The 19,836-nt window shown below is 37.0% G+C and overlaps 2 protein-coding genes across 4 annotated transcripts in view; both read left to right on the top strand.

The window, feature by feature from the left end:
• The window catches only part of LOC137655833 (catenin alpha-like), a 486,208-nt gene that overhangs the window by 102,570 nt on the left and 363,802 nt on the right, over nucleotides 1-19,836 (top strand). The window lies entirely within an intron of this gene.
• LOC137655832 (cell division cycle and apoptosis regulator protein 1-like) overlaps nucleotides 1-19,836 on the top strand; it is a 70,014-nt gene that overhangs the window by 1,031 nt on the left and 49,147 nt on the right. Inside the window, exons 2-7 of the mRNA XM_068390005.1 lie at nucleotides 1,500-1,893; nucleotides 4,284-4,525; nucleotides 5,241-5,461; nucleotides 6,078-6,327; nucleotides 8,035-8,260; nucleotides 10,093-10,373. Of these exons, the coding sequence (XP_068246106.1) occupies nucleotides 1,510-1,893; nucleotides 4,284-4,525; nucleotides 5,241-5,461; nucleotides 6,078-6,327; nucleotides 8,035-8,260; nucleotides 10,093-10,373 (1,604 nt within the window). The 5' untranslated portion in view covers nucleotides 1,500-1,509. The remainder of the gene's footprint in view (nucleotides 1-1,499; nucleotides 1,894-4,283; nucleotides 4,526-5,240; nucleotides 5,462-6,077; nucleotides 6,328-8,034; nucleotides 8,261-10,092; nucleotides 10,374-19,836) is intronic.

Genomic DNA, 19,836 nt, shown 5'->3' with positions numbered 1-19,836 from the left:
TATAACTTGGTATATTCATTCTAATAAGATAAACCCATAAAAAATCAGTTGAATTAAATGATCAATTAAGATATACACATTTTATGACAGTCAATGATTGATGACCGTATATATACGAAAGGTTTTTATCGTTCCCTGCTCCATAAATTTTGTACTAACGCTAAAATACTATCCCATGCGTCTGGTTTGCTCAACGCATCCATATACTGTTCATCAGAAGAAAGGACCTGTGAAATAACGTTAAATTTTGAACAAAATGAGACACGACCTAGCAAAAACCAGTGAGTAATTAAAGTGTTAATTTAGTTAACCAATATACACTTGAAATACAGAATAGTATATATATATGGTTAAAAGAGGTTCTCTCTCCTTACCAAACTCTTAAGACTTATTTTTTTTTATTTCTACTTTGCCAATATGAATCGAACAGATTTAGAATTACCATACTGTATGAAGTTGAATTGAATTAAGTGTTCTGAATATATGTTATCCTTTAGGCTCGTTTTGTGTATTTACGGCTCTTTTGGACTTCCTTTGCATAGATCTAGCTTCCTTTGGGTTTTTTGAGATCCTTTGGGCAATTGACGAACCCATTGTAAGGATTTGTTTTGGCTTAAAGATATAATGCGGTACCATGTTATTTAAATGCTACAACTAGGTCACAGCTGTAAAATATTTAATAATGCCATATTTACTGAAAAGTTTTTGTTTTTATATATAATTAAGAAGGAATATGATAGATACTGATTGAACATCTAGTGAATAATGGTAACGATATAATGTGTGAACCGGACACCTATTAAGAAGAGTACTCCGATCGGTCTACACTAGCAAATTAAAAAAAAAAAATATGATGGTGCCACGAAGAATCTTGGCGAAGCACATACAATTAACGTTCAAGCTTAAATTTAATTTTTCATTTCTTGATTATTTATTATACAGCTAAATGAATTAGTCAGTTTTGTCATTCATCCTCATTCTTGTAATATTGTAATATTCTTGGGAGCCTTTTTAGTTGGTTGGGACTGACAGAATAGGTAATTGAAATGTGGGTAAATATTTACTGTACAGGACAGTGGCAAGGTATTCCAATTGAAGAAAATAGAAGTGTTCCTAGTGTAATTGTAGGTACTGTAAACTGTTCTGATGCATATTATTTTTGGGGTAACCCATATTCTTCAAATTTTATCATCATCATCTCCTCCTATGCGTATGGACGCATAGGGCCTCTGTTAGATTTCGCCAGTCATCTCTATCTTGAGCTTTTAATTCAATACTTCTCCATTCTTCATCTACTTCACACATAATATATAATACTCTCATTCAAAAGTTTCTGGTTTGTATGCTTTGAAAAAGATACAATTTACTGTACTATATTTTGGAGAATCTCATTATATTTGAAAAACGTTTCCAATTATTGTACAGGTTATTGATTTTGAAGGTGATGCAACTTTCTTTTAGTCATTTTGATGTAAAATTCACTCTCTTATTTATTGCAGGTGAGGGAGGATGGCACAGTTTGGTGGTGGGAAAGCACCACCACCATGGCAGCAGAGGCCACAGACAACTCCCACACCTCAACTGCAGCCATCGCTCCTTGGCCAGCATCCGTCTGCCCCAGCGCAGCAAATCGTGATAGGTGGTGCCCCACAGCAACCGCAGTATGCTCCCGTGCAACAGAGTATAATCCAGCCACCGGGGTTGGGTGGATTACAAACTTTAGGTCAGCCTACTATAACACAGCAAACGATAGGCCAGCCGACTGCAGGTGGAAGTCTAATAGGACAACCGCCCATAACATGTCAGGCTTTGCAACCTCCTAGTCTTATAAATCCATCTCAGATGACTAGTGCACAAATACAGCCTCAGATTCAACCTCAGATACAACCTCAGGTAATTATTATTATATATATTTTTTTTCCTACTTTAAAGGAGTTATAGTATTAGTTCTAAAGTATATAGTACCTAGTTAGTAGTATATTATTTGTGACACTGTTAGTGTTTGTCAAGTAGTGTTTTATATCTTGCTTTCAGCTCTTCACTTAATTTCATATCTTATGTAATTTTCAAGATAACTGAGAATTTGACAAACCCATGTTGGTTTGAGGTTTTTGTGGTTTTATGCTACTGTAGTGTAATCAAGATCAACTTGTTTGAATATTTATGGCTTGTTGATAGATCATAGATTTAAAATATTCTTTACCTAGTTGATATGTAACCGTTGTTCACTACTTTTGATGGAGCCGATTGATAAGCTCATTGTTAGTCAAAAATACAGAAAGCTGAAGATGGCTTAGCAGCTTAAGGGCCCTATATTATGCAGACGATTGGCTAGTGCTTTGGACAACGAGGAAAGATTTTTAGGCTTCCCAAGAGTTTCTGTGCTTTCTGAGGAGTCTTGGTATTTGTATCCTTTTCTAGAAATCTCGTCTGTCTCCAGCTAAGATGTCGATAGCCTCAGTTCCTTTCCAGGCTTACTTATTCAGCAAAAGGATTCAGTCCTTTCCTGAGGTTTTTTTGAAAGAATTCAGGAATGGAAGAGACATATCAGTGCACAACGGCATCTTAGAGAATTTGTCCCTCACTCCAGATTGAAAATGAAGTGTTTGAAGTGTTTCTTCTAATCTGCTTCTGTGACAGACATAGAGTCCTGAAACTTCTTTTGGTTCCATTTTTCAAGAATCGGACTGAAGTTATGACATGGTTGAGCGAATGTTGGAGATTATCGCAGCCGGTCAGTCTGGAAGTAAGCGTTCCGGATATGTTGATCTCATGTGGCGCATTGACTGAAGGTTGGGGTTAAACCTTTGATAATCTGGAAATGTCAGATCTTTAAACAAAAGATGAGAAGGTTTTAAACATCAATTGCCATGAGATGTTGCCAACGTGAAAAGTCCTAGTGACTGTGGAGAGCCAGGTAGTGGGGAAGATCATCATTGCTCTTAATTTCATTAACAAAAACCTTGCGGACATCCAGAAACTGGGTACAACTCGGTCGTAGAACTGTCTTTTCAAGCAAGGGTTCTGTCTTATTAGAAATAGGAGAGTGACATTTCCTTGCAGCCCAGGTTTGGAAGCTGAACATTCTTGTGGATCAGCTAAGCAGGAAGAACCAGGTCATCCCTACAAAATGGTCTTTGCATCCTCAGGTGTGCCAAGACCTGTGGAAAAATGGTGCCCAGAAACCTATAGTGGATATGTTTACAACTGCTCTAATCAACAGGGTGGATGTTTACCTCTCGACAGTGTATGATCCCATGGCATGGGCAGTGATTGCCATGGTCCAAGAGTGGGCGAACTCGCACTTTTACATATTTTCAGTCTTGTGTGTCAAGAGCTACAGGTTGGTGTTGGTGGTGGTGTTGTTATTTCATCATGTATGCCTAGATTTGGCCGTAAGTTCAGCGACTGGACACTATCCTTTCTTTCATTATAGAGAAGCCAGTGGCTTTAGATAGAATCTTGTAGAATGTTTAAATGATCATTCAGTAGGGAGCCTTTGAAGACTGCCAATTAGCAAAATTTGATTCAATACTCTTTTCTTGGAAGAATTGGTTAAAATAACAACTGAATTGGAGCCATTTTGGTTAAGGAAGGTATTTTGGCTATTGGACAAGTTCTTTCCTTGCTTCAGATTTGAGGGCCAAGAATCACTTAACAAAGTTTTTGTCTACACAACAAGAAAACCCCTCCTTGGAGATTGTTATGAGTACAAATCCTGTGGTACTAGTCCTTTACCTGGTGAGAGCTTTGCAGATCTATCAGAGCATGACATCAAAGATCAGAGGCTCATCCAGAATTTGTTCTGTGGTGTTAGGCTTCCGGCAAGACACTTATAAAAAGATTCAGCTGTAGATATTTTTATCCTAAAATGGGGGCAGGCACAGCTGCTGTTTTGGGGGCTAGTATAGATATAATTAATTGTAATATAAAAATTTAGAAATGTTTTAATGTCACCATGTAAGAAATTCTAAACTGTGCAGGTAATTTTTTTCAGTTCTTGAGAAAATAAGTTGGTCTCACAGGATTGTAGATACAGGAGAGGGGGTTCCCAGCCCCCTCGTCCCGTCCCTTTTAGTCGCCTCTTACGACATGCAGGGATAACGTTGGCACTATTCTAATTGTTTTTATGCCCCCGCGGCCACAGGGGCCAGGAACGTAGAGAGTAGAGGTCCCCTTTTGTTTTTTGTTTCATTGTTGATGTCGGCTACCCCCTAAAATTCGGGGAAGTGCCTTGGTATATGTATGTATGTGAGAAAATAATGTTTTCAAATTCTTTTCAGGTATCGGCTGTAACGTATCCGACACCCAGAGCTCTTGCTCCTCCAGGTGCTTTTAATCCTCCTGCAGCTCCAAGCAATTTAGGAAATAGCATTGCAAATAATATACAGACCAATCTACAAACTAATATTACGACTAACAACGCAGCCCAACAACCACAGAAACAGCGTGTTTTTACAGGGACCATAACTAAACTTTGTGCTGACTTTGGATTTGTTGACGAGGATGTGTTCTTCCAAACCAGGTAAGATGAAAAGGATTCAAGTTTAGGTTGATTTTTATCAGTGCAGTTTTTCATTTCTTTAGGGAAAAAATTTGAATATACTGTACGGGATTTGACACATTCTATTTGACATTTCCTGTAGCTTTTAAGGAATGGTCAAACATTTTAAAGATTTAAATCTTTTTAAATGTGTACCTACTGTAGTATATAGTGTTACAGTTGTTGGGTTTTGTTTGTTTCAATTGTTTAGGGCACATTTATTGTTCTAATTAAAATTGTTCGTGTTAACCCTTTTACCGCCAAAGGACGTACTGGTACGTTTCACAAAACTCATCCCTTTACCCCCATGGACGTACTGGTACGTTCTTGCAAAAAACTGCTATTTAAATTTTTTTTTGCATATTTTTGATAATTTTTTGAGAAACTTCAGGCATTTTCCAAGAGAATGAGACCAACCTGACCTCTCTATGACGAATATTAAGGCTGTTAGAGCAATTTAAAAAAAATATACTGCAAAATGTGCTTGAAAAAAATTAACCCCTGGAGGTTAAGGGTTGGAAATTTCCAAATAGCCTGGGGGTAAAAGGGTTAAGTTTATTATAATTTATTGGAAAACACAATGCTTGAAGCCATAGGGCTCCAATAGGTAAAATTTGTTATTACAAGATTTCAGAGATAGAAGTTTGGTTTCAGTATACTGTATTGATATGAGTGTAATTGTGATTATTCTTTACAGTTGTGTCAAAGGCCAGGCACCGAAAGTTTGTGATAGGGTGTTGGTGGAAGCCACTTATAATCCAAACATGCCCTTTAAATGGAATGCCAATCGTGTTCAAGTGATTCCAGGACCCACAGTGGCCCCTACCCAGGCACCAAGTCGAAGCGGACCCCCAGCTAGAGAATTAAATAGTCGGGGAGGTTCTTACAATGCAGTACCACCCCCAAATTTTACATCTGGTGAGTCTCGGCATTTTTATTTAATATTGAAGGTTTTTTGTATAAGTACAAAACAAAACATGGTGCTACTTTAGCGCGAGGTCTACCGCCATATGTACGAAGTGTGTATCGCTAGAATAAATGTATGGAAATTAATGATAACATTTTTATTTTTACCTTTTTTCCTCGTCTATTTCAGTCTTTCCTAGGATATGTTTAAATTGTTTATCATTAAAATAAATGTATGGAAATGTGTGATGTCGATGATTGAGGATAGATCTCACACTAAAGTGCGGTAGACCACAGGCTAAAGTAGCACCCAAAACTTTGTTGTTTGAGAATTTATTATTTTAACCTCCTGGGTAAAAATTCTCATAATAGTTATAATTATTTTGATAAAAAGAATATCTAAATGTAGGAATTTATAATGGGTCTTATCTTAATAATGGGCAAAATTGTTGTGGATGAACCAGTTTTTGATGGAATTAAATAAAATTACAAACACAAGTTCTTTTTGTTGACTACAATTCTCACTTTTCTTAAAATAAAAACTATCTCTTATTGGCACTTTTGGAATGTTTTTTTGCAAAACGGAAAAAAATTGATATTAAAAACTTCCTTTTATTTTCATTATCAGAATCACAAGTCGTAAACTTTAGTGGGCGAGGTATAGGTCCTCGTCCAAGATCGCCTAGACGGGAACGGCGGGAAGAACGCAGCCGGACAACCAGGGACAGTGAACGTGACCGCGGTGAAAAGGAAAAGGAGGAAAAGAGAGAAAGTCGAAAGAGGAGTAGGAGTAGAGGGAGGTCACGCTCTCCCCCACGGCGAAGAATGAGAGTAGTTCCTAGATATAATGTTCAAGTTCCTAAGATTTTATTACATATGTAAGTAAAGGTTTTTCCTAAGGAATGCAAAAATTATTTGGCTTTAAAGATAACTGCTAGAATAATTTTTATTCTTTTTATGTTTCATCCAACCCCATCGTCTGTGTAGCCAATATTTAAGGTCTGAATTATACCATATATGACAAGGTTTTGTGTAAAGGATAGGAATAATTATATTAATTATTATACAGTAATTATTTGGAACCTCTAGCTGCCAGACCAGAAAGGCAAAAGAGCTGAAATAATTTTTAGAAAGATTGCATATTGGTCATATCAAATTGACCCATGTCTATAGTTCATGAGATAATTCCCAAATGGATTTTGACTTGATTTTAAGCATACAATATATTTTTTCTGAATGCAGGTTTTTAAAACAAATTATGTTTCGGTCTGAAAATTTGTCTGACATTTTATTGTATTCTGGGAGTTTGTTTTTAAAGTTTTCATGTTTTTAAGGAGTGCAGCTCAGCTTCATTAAAACAATACTGTATTATTTTTGTGATACTTCAAAAGCTATCTACTTGATTGTTTCCCAGCCATTTTTTTTTATTTCAAAACTACAGTAGTTTTTAAATGAAAATATTGCAGTTTAGGTAACAAAGACAGGCGAGAATCCGCGAATACTTGCTGCCCGAGGGTGGGTTAATTCCGGACCTACCAACTCGCTGCCATTGCCTACACGCATTCGACTAACGCATTAAGGGCAATCATCCCTCCTAGATTTATAATCCAACTGTACGGGTGATGGGATTATATGAAGCAAATCTCTCTCTCTCTCTCTCTCTCTCTCTCTCTCTCTCTCTCTCTCTCTCTCTCTCTCTCTCTCTTTTTTGTTTTTGTTTTGAGTTGTGCATTTGGGATGATTTTAAATCCAGAGCTGTTTAGTGAACTAAGGTTAATGCGACTCTATTTTAGTCTAAGAATTGTTTCTACCTGAAATTCTTTCTTTATTCAGATTTATAATACATTGCCATATAAGAGCAGTTACTTTGGTACAAAGATTCAATGTTAATGAGGAATTTATGTAAGTGGTATATACTGTAATCTAAAATTTTAATTTCTTCGTTGCCAAGGCTTCAGGCTCCTAGTATTAGTATGTTTAATAGAAATACAAGAAACTTATTGATAATCATTCATTCAAGTTTTAACCCTTTTACCCCCAATGGACGTACTGGTACGTTTCACAAAACTCATCCCTTTACCCCCATGGACGTATTGTTACGTCCTTGCAAAAAAATGCTATTTACATTTTTTTTGGCATATTTTTGATAACTTTATGAGAAACTTCAGGCAATTTCCAAAAGAATGAGACCAACCTGACCTCTCTATGACGAAAATTAAGGCTGTTAGAGCAATTTAAAATATATATGTTGCAAAATGTGCTTGAAAAAAAAAAATGCCTGGGGGGTTAAGGGTTGGAAAGTTCCAAATAGCTTGGGGGGTAAAAGGGTTAAGTGTGCCTACCTTAGGAATGTTTTTATCTACTCTAAAGGATCCCTTTTGTTTCATTGAAGAAGGCTTTTATGTGATTTATTTTTGCACTGTTGAAAATACAGTAGATATATTTTGTTTATTCTAATACAGTTTTGCTACGCAAAGTACTAAAGTAATGATTTGATAAGGTTAAGGTTTGATTGTTTACAAAATAAGGAATTTGTTTTTCCCATAACATTTTTGATTGTTCTTTGTATTTGATTTTTCTTGCAGGAAAGAGGCAAATGTTTTAGAATTGAAAAAACGATATAATAACCTTTATGTTCCATCGGATGTATTCTTGGCCCGACCACTATGGTCAGATACCTTTCCTGCACACAGGCCCTTTCAGTTCCCCCGTCCTGTCTCTTTTCATATAATGAATAAAGAAGTGGAACCTGTGCTAGAGAACGATGCTATTTATGATCCCCCAGATGTCAACCATTGCTATGCAGCTAAGGTAACTATTATCTTTTATTTTTTATTGTGTGATGTATCGAATTACGGTTAAGGGTCGTGGTGGCCGATGTGGTAGCGTCCTTGCCTGGTGATTGTCGGACAGGGGTTCGAGTCCCGCTCAAACACGTTAGTTCCCTTGGTTGTTGCAACCTCACCATCCTTGTGAGCTAAGGATGGGGGTTTTGGGGGAGCCTATAGGTCTATCTGCTGAGTCATCAGCAGTCATTCCTGGCCCTCTTGGTCCTAGCTTGGATTGAGAGGGGCTTGGGTGCTGATTATATGCAATATGGTCAGTCTCTAGGGCATTGTCCTGCTTGCTAGAACAATGTCACTGTCCCTTGCCTCTGCCATTCATGAGCGACCTTTTAAACTTTTAATGTATCGACGCATATCTTATTACTGCTATTAAGAAGTTTCGTACTTTTCATTCATTCTTTTCATGCTATGTAGCAAGACCCAAATAATAAAAACACACCATTGCTTCACTTTATATGCAGTCTTCTCCTTTTGTATGTATGAATAAGGTTTCCAAACACCTGAGATTAATTGATGTTCATGATGTGCATGACCCACATAACCTAGAATACATATAATGTAAATATTCATATGAACCTTGGTAAAAATAAAGCTATAACTGCACCAGTATCTCAATCCAAGGTATTCTAGCTATTCTCAGATTTTATATATGTATGTATGTATATATATAAAGTGTGTTTGGATGTATGTATGTGTATGTGTATGTATGTGTGTGTATGTATATATATATATATATATATATATATATATATATATATATATATATATATATATATATATATGTGTATGTATGTATTTATGTATACATACACGAGCAAACTAAAATAGAGCATATTCAATCAACGTGTAAGAAAAAGAAATGGATATTGGCAGGACACAAAAGGAGAATGTTAGATAATAGATAGACATTAAGAATAACAGAATGGATCCCTAGAGATTGCTAAAGAAGCAGGGGAAAAAAAGAAAATGATGGATCGACGAGCTAAGAAAATTTTCTGGTGTAGACTCATAGAAAGACCATAAGCAGACAGAGTGGAAGGTCATGTCTGAGGCCTTTATCCTGCTGTGGACTAGTTGCAGATGATGATGATGAAATAAATATTGACCCATTCAGGTTTTCGTAGATTTCCGCTGGGTTTAGTTTTGAGTTCTCATAGTTCTAATTGCTTAGTTATCAGCAGTCATTTGGTTAACCACCAGCTCCAACGCTTTTGAAAAGAGGCTTTAGTTACTGTATATGTGTATGCATGTCAGGTCTCTATGTCTGCTGCTTAGTAAAGGTTAAAAGGCTGCTCATGAATGCCCGAGGTAAGGGACAGTAACATTGCCTTAGCTATCCGGATAATGCCTTAGAAGTTGACTGTATATACATAAGATCAACACCGTTGCCCTTTTCCCACCCAAACTAGGACCAGGGATTTCCAGGCAATGGCTGCTGTTGACACAGCAGGTAGACTTCAAGGCTTTCCTAAACCCCTATCCTTAGCTCACTAGGATGATGAGATTGTAGAAACTACAAGAAACAATCAAGCTTTGGCTTGGCTCGAACAACAGTCAGGCAGAACGCCAGCCAGGAACATTTCTAGACCGTGAAGCTGGCAATATTCTGGACATAAATTTTAGGCATAGATAAGAGTGTGTTTGAAAAAATCATATATCATAAAACCTAGCATTAAAGAACAGTATATTTCAAAAAGTAATTGATGTTTATAGGTTGACTTATAAATATTGAGTAAATGTACTTTGATTGGATTGAGGTGTGTAATGTGACTTAGTATACTTTCCCTTTATTTTTAGGTAATGCTGATGGCAGTACCAGCTGTGGAAGATATTTTCAGAAGATCGTGTGCTTTGAGTGAAGATCACGCCGATGTCCGCGACTGCTTTGTTCATCCAACACGTCTAATAAACTTTTTGGTCGGTTTGAAAGGCAAGAATGAAACTATGGCCATCGGTGGTTACTGGAGCCCATCGCTCGATGGTCCCAACCCTGAGAAGGATCCGAATGTCCTTATACACACGGCCATTAGGACCTGCAAAGCACTGACTGGCATTGACTTAGCAGGGTGCACTACCTGGTAATGTTCCGAACTAGTCTTGTGAGACCATATTTTATGGTCATGTTGTCCTGTATGAAGTGTGGGTGTGAGGAGGTTGGAACTTCTCACATCTGAGCCCAAAAAGTGTGGAAGGGTAAGGGGGTTCTATTGTGTGGCTGAAACACTTAGTTACAAACAGTACCTATAGGGTCTAGAGGGATGAAAATTAATTTCCTTGCATGTAAAGCAGCTGTTGCACCTTAGTTGATAATTTCAATAGTTAAATTATTTACAATTTTAAAGTGCTTAAAAATGATGGCATAAACAGCATAAAAGGGTTTATAAACAATCTTTAAGGACATACTTTAATGTGTAACGTATGGATAGAAGTTTAATACAAGTTCATTAAATCTTATAGCTACTGGTACTCCTAGAAACATAATTCATTGTCCATCACCAACTGCCACCTGAGAAAGATAATGTTGAAGACTATTCGTATCGGTAATGAAGATTAGAATTTCAAAACGGTTACATTTTTGTGTTATAGACTTTTGTTGCTCAAATATATTACTTTGTGGTACACTATATTTAGAGATAGGGAAAGTGTCTTCGCAGAGAAGGGGAAAAGTAAACCATAACTTAAAAATTATTAATTTGAGTGTCTTGGGGCTCAGTTATTTTTGTTCACACAAAAGTACAAATCATAACTATAAAAAAAAATATATTTTTTTCTATTTCTCTTAAGGTACACTAAAACTGAATTAAAACAATCTCATTAATGTTCATATCTACTAAGATGGTAGAAACCCCACCCCACCATCCCTTTTAAAATTCTAAAGGGTGCTCATTAGTGACAGGCAAGGGACAGGTCGTTGTGCTGTCATCCATTGTCAAAGGGACAGGTTATTGTAGTCGTGTCCAGTGTCATTAGGACCAGAAACATACTTATTTGATGGTGCCCAGAGTCCACTACTGAAGTTAAAGAGAAAGAGAACCAGGCATAATTGTTATGAAAATCATTTAGGACGAGGCCTAAGTGGTTTTTTTGGATTGGAAGGCTTTTAAGCTTTTTTATTCCTTTTCTATTTGGGCCTCATGAATCCCTTGTCCTTAACCCACAAAAGCATGAAGGTTGTGAACACTTGTTAATGTAATGCAAACTCCGGTGAGTTTTAAAGTCGTTTCCAATTGTCTACCCCAATTGTAAAGTTATCTAGAAAAAAATACAACCGGAAAAGGGTTGTTTAGGATAAAATTGTACATGTACATTACGGAAAGCAGTATGGTAAACTGAACCATACATTTATTATTTATTAGCTTATGGCATACGAAGACGCTTTTGTCACAATTGCCATTCAAACGGTTGAGCATACAAAACAGGTATCCTTGCGCACCTTTAGGGGTTAAGGACTCTAGAGCTCAGAATTTGCTATGGAATATATACTGTATATCTAAAAGTTGGGATCAGTGAGCCGCTACACCGTAAGTAAACGTGCAGTAAACAACTTACCACCCCTAATCAGAATATTTTTTTTTTTTTATTACACCACCACCATTCCTATTTAATGCTAAAATCACTATCATCACTATAGCAAAAATGAGATGGTCCCGGACACTCAACTTGTAGATACGTGGAATTTTCCTCTCTGCACTTCTTCCAGTGGGACAAGTTATTCAAAGGGTAGTTTTGGAATTATGTATATAATACTTTGCCTTCCTGTAGAACTCATTTCTTAATTTTTTCACCCCAAAGTCCTTGGAATAGTAAGAATTCACAGAATACATTTTAATTACCCTAAGTAGATGAAGCCATTTCAATTTTTGATGATCTTTTCATATGCAGGCATTATGGGAAATGGTGTGACAAAACAGCCTAAACTGGAACCAGGAAGACTAAATCAAATATACCTTTTCCTGTTGATGATAGTTAACTGTCTTTTAAATCCTTCTATTCTTAGTAAATGGTATAAGTGGAATAAGCTATGTGGTGATAGATTCAAAAGAAAAATTGTGAGTATTGAATTATATTGTTCATTACTCCAGAGAGCACATTACTGCACTGAAGTTAACATCCATCTCCTCCTAAACTTTCTCTCTCTTCATTTCACCACCGACAAAAGGGGATTCTGCTGCTGGTAAACTCAGATGTACACAATATGAAGGGAAATTTCTCAAAGAAATCCTTACAACCTCTGTGAAGTTAATCTTGCTGATTGTGAATGACTGAAACATCTCTCAATATTGCTTGTCCACCCGACACTTAGCATTGGTCGCCAAATTTAGGATTTATGTATACTTAACTGTATATTTTAAATTCAAAATATCATTAGGATACCATTAATTATGAAACATCTGTACTTGTCTAGTTTTTATTAATACACAGTATACAATTTCTCATTTCTACTCTGTACGGGAGTAAAGCTTTTAACACACTGCGAATGTTACCACTGTATATAGCCTTTCTTCAGCAAAGTGTGAATGATGGAAAAACGCGTTTGCAGTGTCCCGTCACTCCTGCCAACATTGCTATCGTTTTTCATCTGTTTCTTCTGGTCTCGTCTAGCAATCTAATTTTTTCAAGTTCCAATTTGTTCCAGTTTCAAGTTCCATTAAAGAACTTGTCCTTCAGATGAGCCCTTGTTGAGCGGACATGTTACAATGACAAGTAATGTGATAAGTGTTATCTTCACTGGCAGTTGTGAGTCTCGGTGACTGCAGAAGCCTTTTGTTGATCCTGAGTCCAAAAGTGGAACCTGCTTTCCCCCCCCCCCAATTCATGCCATGTGCCAAGATTGATCCAGGAAGGGTGTTATTAGGAAGAAGCAGCTTGGCGTGAAACTGCTATTTGCGATTCACATCTACTGCTGCCAAGTAGAGGAATGCCTTAAATATATTTGGATGTAAATGGCATAGGGTGGAATCATTTCCTAATCTACCATTTGGGACTCATTTCTATACTTATTGGCAGAGGTGGTACAATTTTGGATAATTGCGTTGGAGCGCACACATGAGCATTTTCTGCACTTCTTCAGTCACCTCTTCTTTGTGGAGAAATCTTCTTGTGGATGGAGGGCAGTTGTCAACTATCTTGCACAGTTACATTTGTCTAACTGCATTCAAAATGGAAACTGCATGCTCCCTACTCTTCCATCAGGAAGGGTACCTAAATGCTTACTGTATACCAAAGGATAAATACATTATGTCCAGATATACAGTAGTCTATCAGTTCTTTTGCTAGCACCTCTACTTTTCCTTCAATGTCCATGCAATTGATTACCTGAGTGCCACCTTGGGGTCACTCAGGTCAAGTCTGTTGATATATCTTGAATTATGGCTGATCTAGGCCTCTGTAGACTCACCTTTTGGGGGATTGAGTTGTCCCCTCCCCCTCTCTTTAGTTGCAATCGGAGGATATTGGTAAACTACATGTCAAATCTCATGCCCAAGGAAAGGATGAAGTATCTGGGTATGCTGATTGGCAGAAAATCTTGTTTTATAGACTTCTATAAGCAAGCATGGGAGGTACTACACCTGTGGTATGTGGAGAAGCTTGTCTCTCACTGGCTTCACCAGAAATTGCCTCAGCAGTGTTTAAAGTGGCTGCTGATTCTTATCTTAATTTGTTAGACAGAAACTAATGGTCTATTAAATTTCTTATTCCTGATCTAGATATTAATCTTTATTCAATTAGTTCATTATGCATGTTGCATAAGATTTTTCATAATTCTGACCATCCTTTACATTCAGATCTTCCTGGACAATTCTGTCCTGTTCGTAATACTAGGCAGGCAGTTAATTCTAATAGCCAGGCCTTCTCCATCATGAGGCTCAAGACTACACAGTATTCTAGAAGTTTTATTCCAGCTGTGACCAAGTTATGGAATGATCTTCCTAACCCGGTACTTGAATCAGTAAAACTTCAAAAGTTCAAAGTTGCCGCAAATGTTTTTATGTTGGCCAGGCTGACATGAGTCTTTTTATAGTTTATGGATTACATATCTGTTTTGACGATCTTACTCGTTTTAGAATGATCTATTGTTAATTTGTTCTCGTCATTTATTTATTTCCTTATTTCCTTTCCTCACTGGGCTATTTTTCCCTATTGGAGCCCTTGGGCTTATAGTATCTTGCTTTTCCAACTAGGGTTGTAGCTTGGCTAGTAATAATAATAATAATGATAATATTAGTAAGCTTCAGGAGATTTCCCCTTGCCACTTCCATCAGAGCAGTGGGTGTGGGATGATGTTACTGGGTAAATGATTGAACTTCACCAGGGGAGTTCCATGGAACTATCTATCTCAAAGATGCATCTGTTTCCAGAATGCGTCAAACAGGAGGTGAGGTTCACTCTCGGATAATCTAGTCTCTTTTGAGGTGTGGACCAAATTAGAACGGCACTTACTCATTAACGTTTTGGAAATGCTTAGAGCATTCATCCCCATAACAGGTGATGGATCACAACAACACAACTGTTGAAGCCTACCTCAACGAGTTCCCTGCACCCCTGGGATTTGAAAAAGAAAGTGCACATCTGTGTGGCCATCAGTAGACTTGGATTGCTAGGAATGTGTATTCTGGGTAGAACTACCTTACAGATCAGTTCAGTTGTAAGGGGGGAAAATCCTAGCATCTTCAAGCAGAGTGGAATCTTGATTTACAAGGTCTTTGGATTGATCCCAAGAGAAATATGGCTTTGCCTGGTCTTCTCCATAAGTTATGCCCTCATAGGTACTACTGCCATTCAGTGAAGCCGTTATACTTCTTGGATAAAGACTTTTAGTAGCTCCAAGTGAGAGGTGTTCTTATTTGGCTTTGAGAGTTATCTGGACGGTCGTCTGCAGCTGTCTGCCAGGAAAGTGGGCCACTATCATCGTAGTGGGTTGTATGATTCACATCTCCCTGGCCAAAGCATCTTTTCAGGAGGTTGTGGACTTCCTCTGCTGAAGAAGCTTCACAGCTGGATTTGGATCTCTCTTTTGGGGACTGTTTCATGGTCAAATGAAGCCTTGGGTAGTCTGGCCCACCCTGGGAATCAGGCTCCAGAGTTGGATGTAACATCATCCTCAGGGTCTGGCATAAATTTCATTCCATCTCCTGAGAAGGCCATCAACAGAGGTCATGCCCTCAAGACTGTCTCCTTTATAATTAGTATCAGATGTTAATATTGGAGAGATCAGATTTTGTTATTGTCTTCATCTTACTAGACTTAGTAAGGAAAACACAGTACTCTCTAGTCTATAGCCCAATTCCAGACCTTTTCAATCTCATCCTACTAAGGTGACATTTACAGAGTGCAACGAGATGCCTTGTGTACAGTGAGTACCCCGCAATGCTACTTGGAAAGGACTCTCTATCTCAAACATGAGTGTTGCAACATTTTCATTAGCCTCGGCATGAACAAGAAGGAAGGGCCCAAGACACACTATCCTTGTGACCTTTAGACTTCTTGCAGACTAGATGTCTGCTATCAAGAGCTCTCAGTGTTAACCTTTCCAGAAATACTTGTAGGCATATTAGAGACATGAGGGATGGTTAAATGATATCAGAACACCATTCCCTTGTGTACCTTTGGGATATTGTCCACAAATCTTTGAACCCCCTTCCCTTGGGTGCTTTTGATGGCTGCTCATTAAACTGTGTAACTCTCCTAGCTCCCTCATAGCACAAGTGTGTATCTTGTTAAAGGTAATACATTCAGCATAAGTCTTGACGAAAGGCAGAATGACTGTTTCTTTTACTTCTTAATTTTTCCTTGACCTAAAGCTAGTATCCCATTTACCGTTAAGCCAGCACTGTACTGGATAGCCCCCTAACAGTTTCTTCATCTATATGATTAGCCATTAGGAAACTGGGAGTCTGTCTTTTTGCTCTCTCACAGGTCTAGAAAGAATTGCATTTGCAACCTTACAGTTTGATTCATGGGGACTGTGCCCCACCAAGGAGCAAGTCTCTTATTTAAAAGAATGAAAGGTTTGTTTTCATGTCAGAATAATTACCAAATTTTAAAAGTACCATGCATTAAATTAGTATTTTTCCTAGCTATTCAAGCCTGAGTCCTTCAAGTTAAACCCCCTCAACTCAACCAACCACCCCTCTCTCTCTCTCATTAAGGCAAAGGTCAAAGGTGGCTTGACTTAGTAAAGCAGTGGGTAGTTTCTTTCGTTTACCTGTCACTACCTTGTTAATGATTCAATGGCCGCTCGTTCGTGTACTGAAGTATCTCCTTTTTAAAAGGACTTTGGATTGTATAGCTAGAAAAAGAAATTCAATTTTAAGATTTGGTATATTAGAAAATTTGAGCTATTGATTTATGAAAATGTATCAGATAAGTTGATGTGATGGAAGATGAGCTATGTGAAGGAGTTAATGTAAATATTGAACTGTTGTATGTAAGGCTTCATAGTTATGTATTTTTTTTTCTAATTTAGCAAGCGTCTATACATTCCTTTTTAAAGTATAATATAATCATAGAAATAGAGTAGTAAATGAGAACTGGTGGCTGTTAAATCTAATCGTATAGTATAGAATACATCTAAATAGCTGATTTTGTAGGATTATAGTGTACAGTAAGTACATGGGGGTAGGGTCATGTAGTTCTACAGGAAGTCTGCAGGGGTCAATTAATAATACTAAAATAAACTGAGAGAACCATCCCGATAACAGTAGCTTTCATACCCGTTTTTGTTCTTTGTAAGGTTTACAGACATTGTCCTTAAGGAAGACTTTATGTCAAGCAAATAACATTTATTTAAATTTTCCTAAATAATACAAGGAGCATGGAAATAGGTTTTACTTACGTTAGTATTTTTTCTGAGATGAGTTGCTTCGTTTCATTTGAGGTTGGATGTATTTGATTGAAAACCATAGTTGAATGATTTAATTTTTTTTCAGTTATAGAATTAGTGGAACAAAAACAAGGCATGTGTGATATGCAGTATATAATGTTATACTTCAGTTTATATATGTTGATTTACATTTGCTTAACCAAATGTGTTATGACTGTAATTTCCAGGGTTGGTATTTTTCTGAAAAGTTCTTTTGTGGATTCCTGTATTGCGTCCCTTATTCTCACTCTCAGATAGAGTGGGGTCCTCGTTGTATGACAGAGATTCGTTCAGATGCCTCGGTGCAAATTGAATTTTGATGCAAGTTGGAACTCCTAAACACAATACTGTATGTAAGTGCTAAAGTCGCCCCTTATGCTAATGCAATAGCAAAGTCATAATCTTGGACATAAAAACATATTTTATGAGAGAGAAATGCAACTTGAAAAGTACATTGATGGATAAATTTACAGTATACTTTAGAGTGATGGAATACAAGGAAACATTGAAATTTATACAATTCTTACCTTTACTTATGTGGTTGGATTGCGCACTAGAAGGGCTGTTGAAAGGGGTAGAGAGACAGATTTAATGGTTGGAGGAAGCCAGAAAGGCAGGAGTACCTGCAAAAAATTCTGGAGATCCGAGGCAGGTGATTCTGGACAACCTGCATAATGTGCTGTTGAGTCTGGTGGCCAATGTTTGTTGGGGTTCTTCCTTTTCTGCCCATTTTCCAATCTCTACCTTCACTTTCATATTGATGTCTTTCCTTTTCTTTGGTGCACTGGCATCGTTGTTTGCATTATGCTTGGGCATCATGATGAAAAGTAAGAGTTTGGGTAAAAGTAACTGGAAAAGCACAGGGTAAAGGGCAGTCCAGAATAGCATACGCACAAGCACAGGACAGCGCAGCAACGATCACTGAGGGATGTACATAGGCTGTTTTCTTCGTTCAGGTATTTTACTCCTGTTTCTTCCACCAACAAAATGAGATATTGGCCAAGCCTTAGATGTTGCAATACATTTCTTAATAAGTTGGAGATGCGTTGTATCCATGAAACTTCATGAGACGAGACCTTCGTAACCCGAGGGCCACCTGTTTAACGAGTATCTTAAGTTTATGACCTTGAAGAATACAATAGTGGGTCAGTTGATATTTTTATACAATTTATTTCATATATATATGACACAGTAGGTTCAGGGATGTGTAGTCTGCAAAGTCCCCGCTGTGATAAGCCAAATAATGTTGGAAGTTTTAGTAAAACAAGAAGAGTCTAGTTACACTATTGTGTAGATTTAGCAATAAGGATAATGTTGGCTAACTGTTCTTATCATATTGTTTAGACTTCAGTTTCTTTTTCATGTTCTTGTTTTCCTCCTTTAACTCGTCAAAATTTGTTTGGCGAGGTTGATAGATATAGTTTCGTGTGATTGTGACGTAAAGTTTCAAGTGTGGGAAGCACATCCTTCAGTACTTAAAAAATTAATGTAAAATACCACTCGGTAAAAGAAAGCAAAATATAAATAAACCGTAATTACTGAGATTCCAAGTACAGTTCCAATTGAATGCTAAAAGATTTCCCCTTAAAAATATTCGTATATTTCTTGAACACATTTAAAGATGGCATAAAAAAAGGAAAGAATCTGATTTTCCTTCAAAGAATATAATGACAAGCTTGCCAATTTTGTTTGGTGAAGATTGCAAAAGAATACTCTTGATTAGCCTTTCATTTTCTTATAAAATTAATTATATCTTGATTTTCAATTTTGTTATAAGAACAATTTCAGTTTCATGTTCACATAAATTTCAGTAAGAATTGAATTCAGTTTCTTTTTCATATATTTCTATGGCAATTCAAATCATTATATCCTAATCATTTCATAATCAATATATGTACCTTTCTGGTGGTAAGAAGCAGATGTTGATGAAAAAACACTACAAGTCCCCACTCTTGAGGCATGTGTTGAAGTGATACATTACCGTATTATAATTAAATTTAGCAGAGTGAAGTCATATAGCATTTTGCTCCGCCTGATATGAGTGATCTCGATGACAGGGTTCTGCCTGTAAAGTTCTTGTGGTAGTAGGCGTATTAGGGTGCTGACACAAAACTGCTCCTGTAAATAATGGGGTTCTTGATAAATTATGCAGTACAAATGTTTATCGATTATTTATTTTTTTCTTGAAGCGTTAACAATCATAACTCGTATTTTGAATAGGCCTTGGCATCGAGTCATTGAAATAGAAACTTTAATTCAAAAAAAAGTTTTTACTAAATTTATGGCAGTGCTGAATGACCTTGAATGTCCCATTGCATAGCCTTATGACTACTTTTTTAATCCAATTCAAGCCATATTGAAATTTAATTCAAAAATATCTATGTGGAACAAATTATTCCTTATAGGATCTACATAAATGTCAAAGCTAAGATTTCATGAAATGTATTAGGTAGATTTCCTAACATAATTTTTTATATTTTATAGACTTTCTTTATGAAGATGATAGTGCAAGGACTCTTTGCAGAGTTAAATGAGTGCTTGTAACCAATTATGAAAAGTTTCTCCATCGTTGAAACTCCTTGCCGCTTTGTAATTCTGTCAGAATCTGTAGTCGTCTATGTAAAAAGCAAAGGACCAGATCTCTTACTTATAAGAGTTATTGTACATCGCAATGAAAT

The sequence above is a fragment of the Palaemon carinicauda genome, chromosome 16 (genome assembly GCF_036898095.1).
Source record: "Palaemon carinicauda isolate YSFRI2023 chromosome 16, ASM3689809v2, whole genome shotgun sequence".
NCBI lineage: Eukaryota > Metazoa > Arthropoda > Malacostraca > Decapoda > Palaemonidae > Palaemon > Palaemon carinicauda.
The sequence above is the reverse complement of the archived record's forward strand: the minus strand, read 5'-3'. Positions and strand labels throughout refer to the sequence as shown.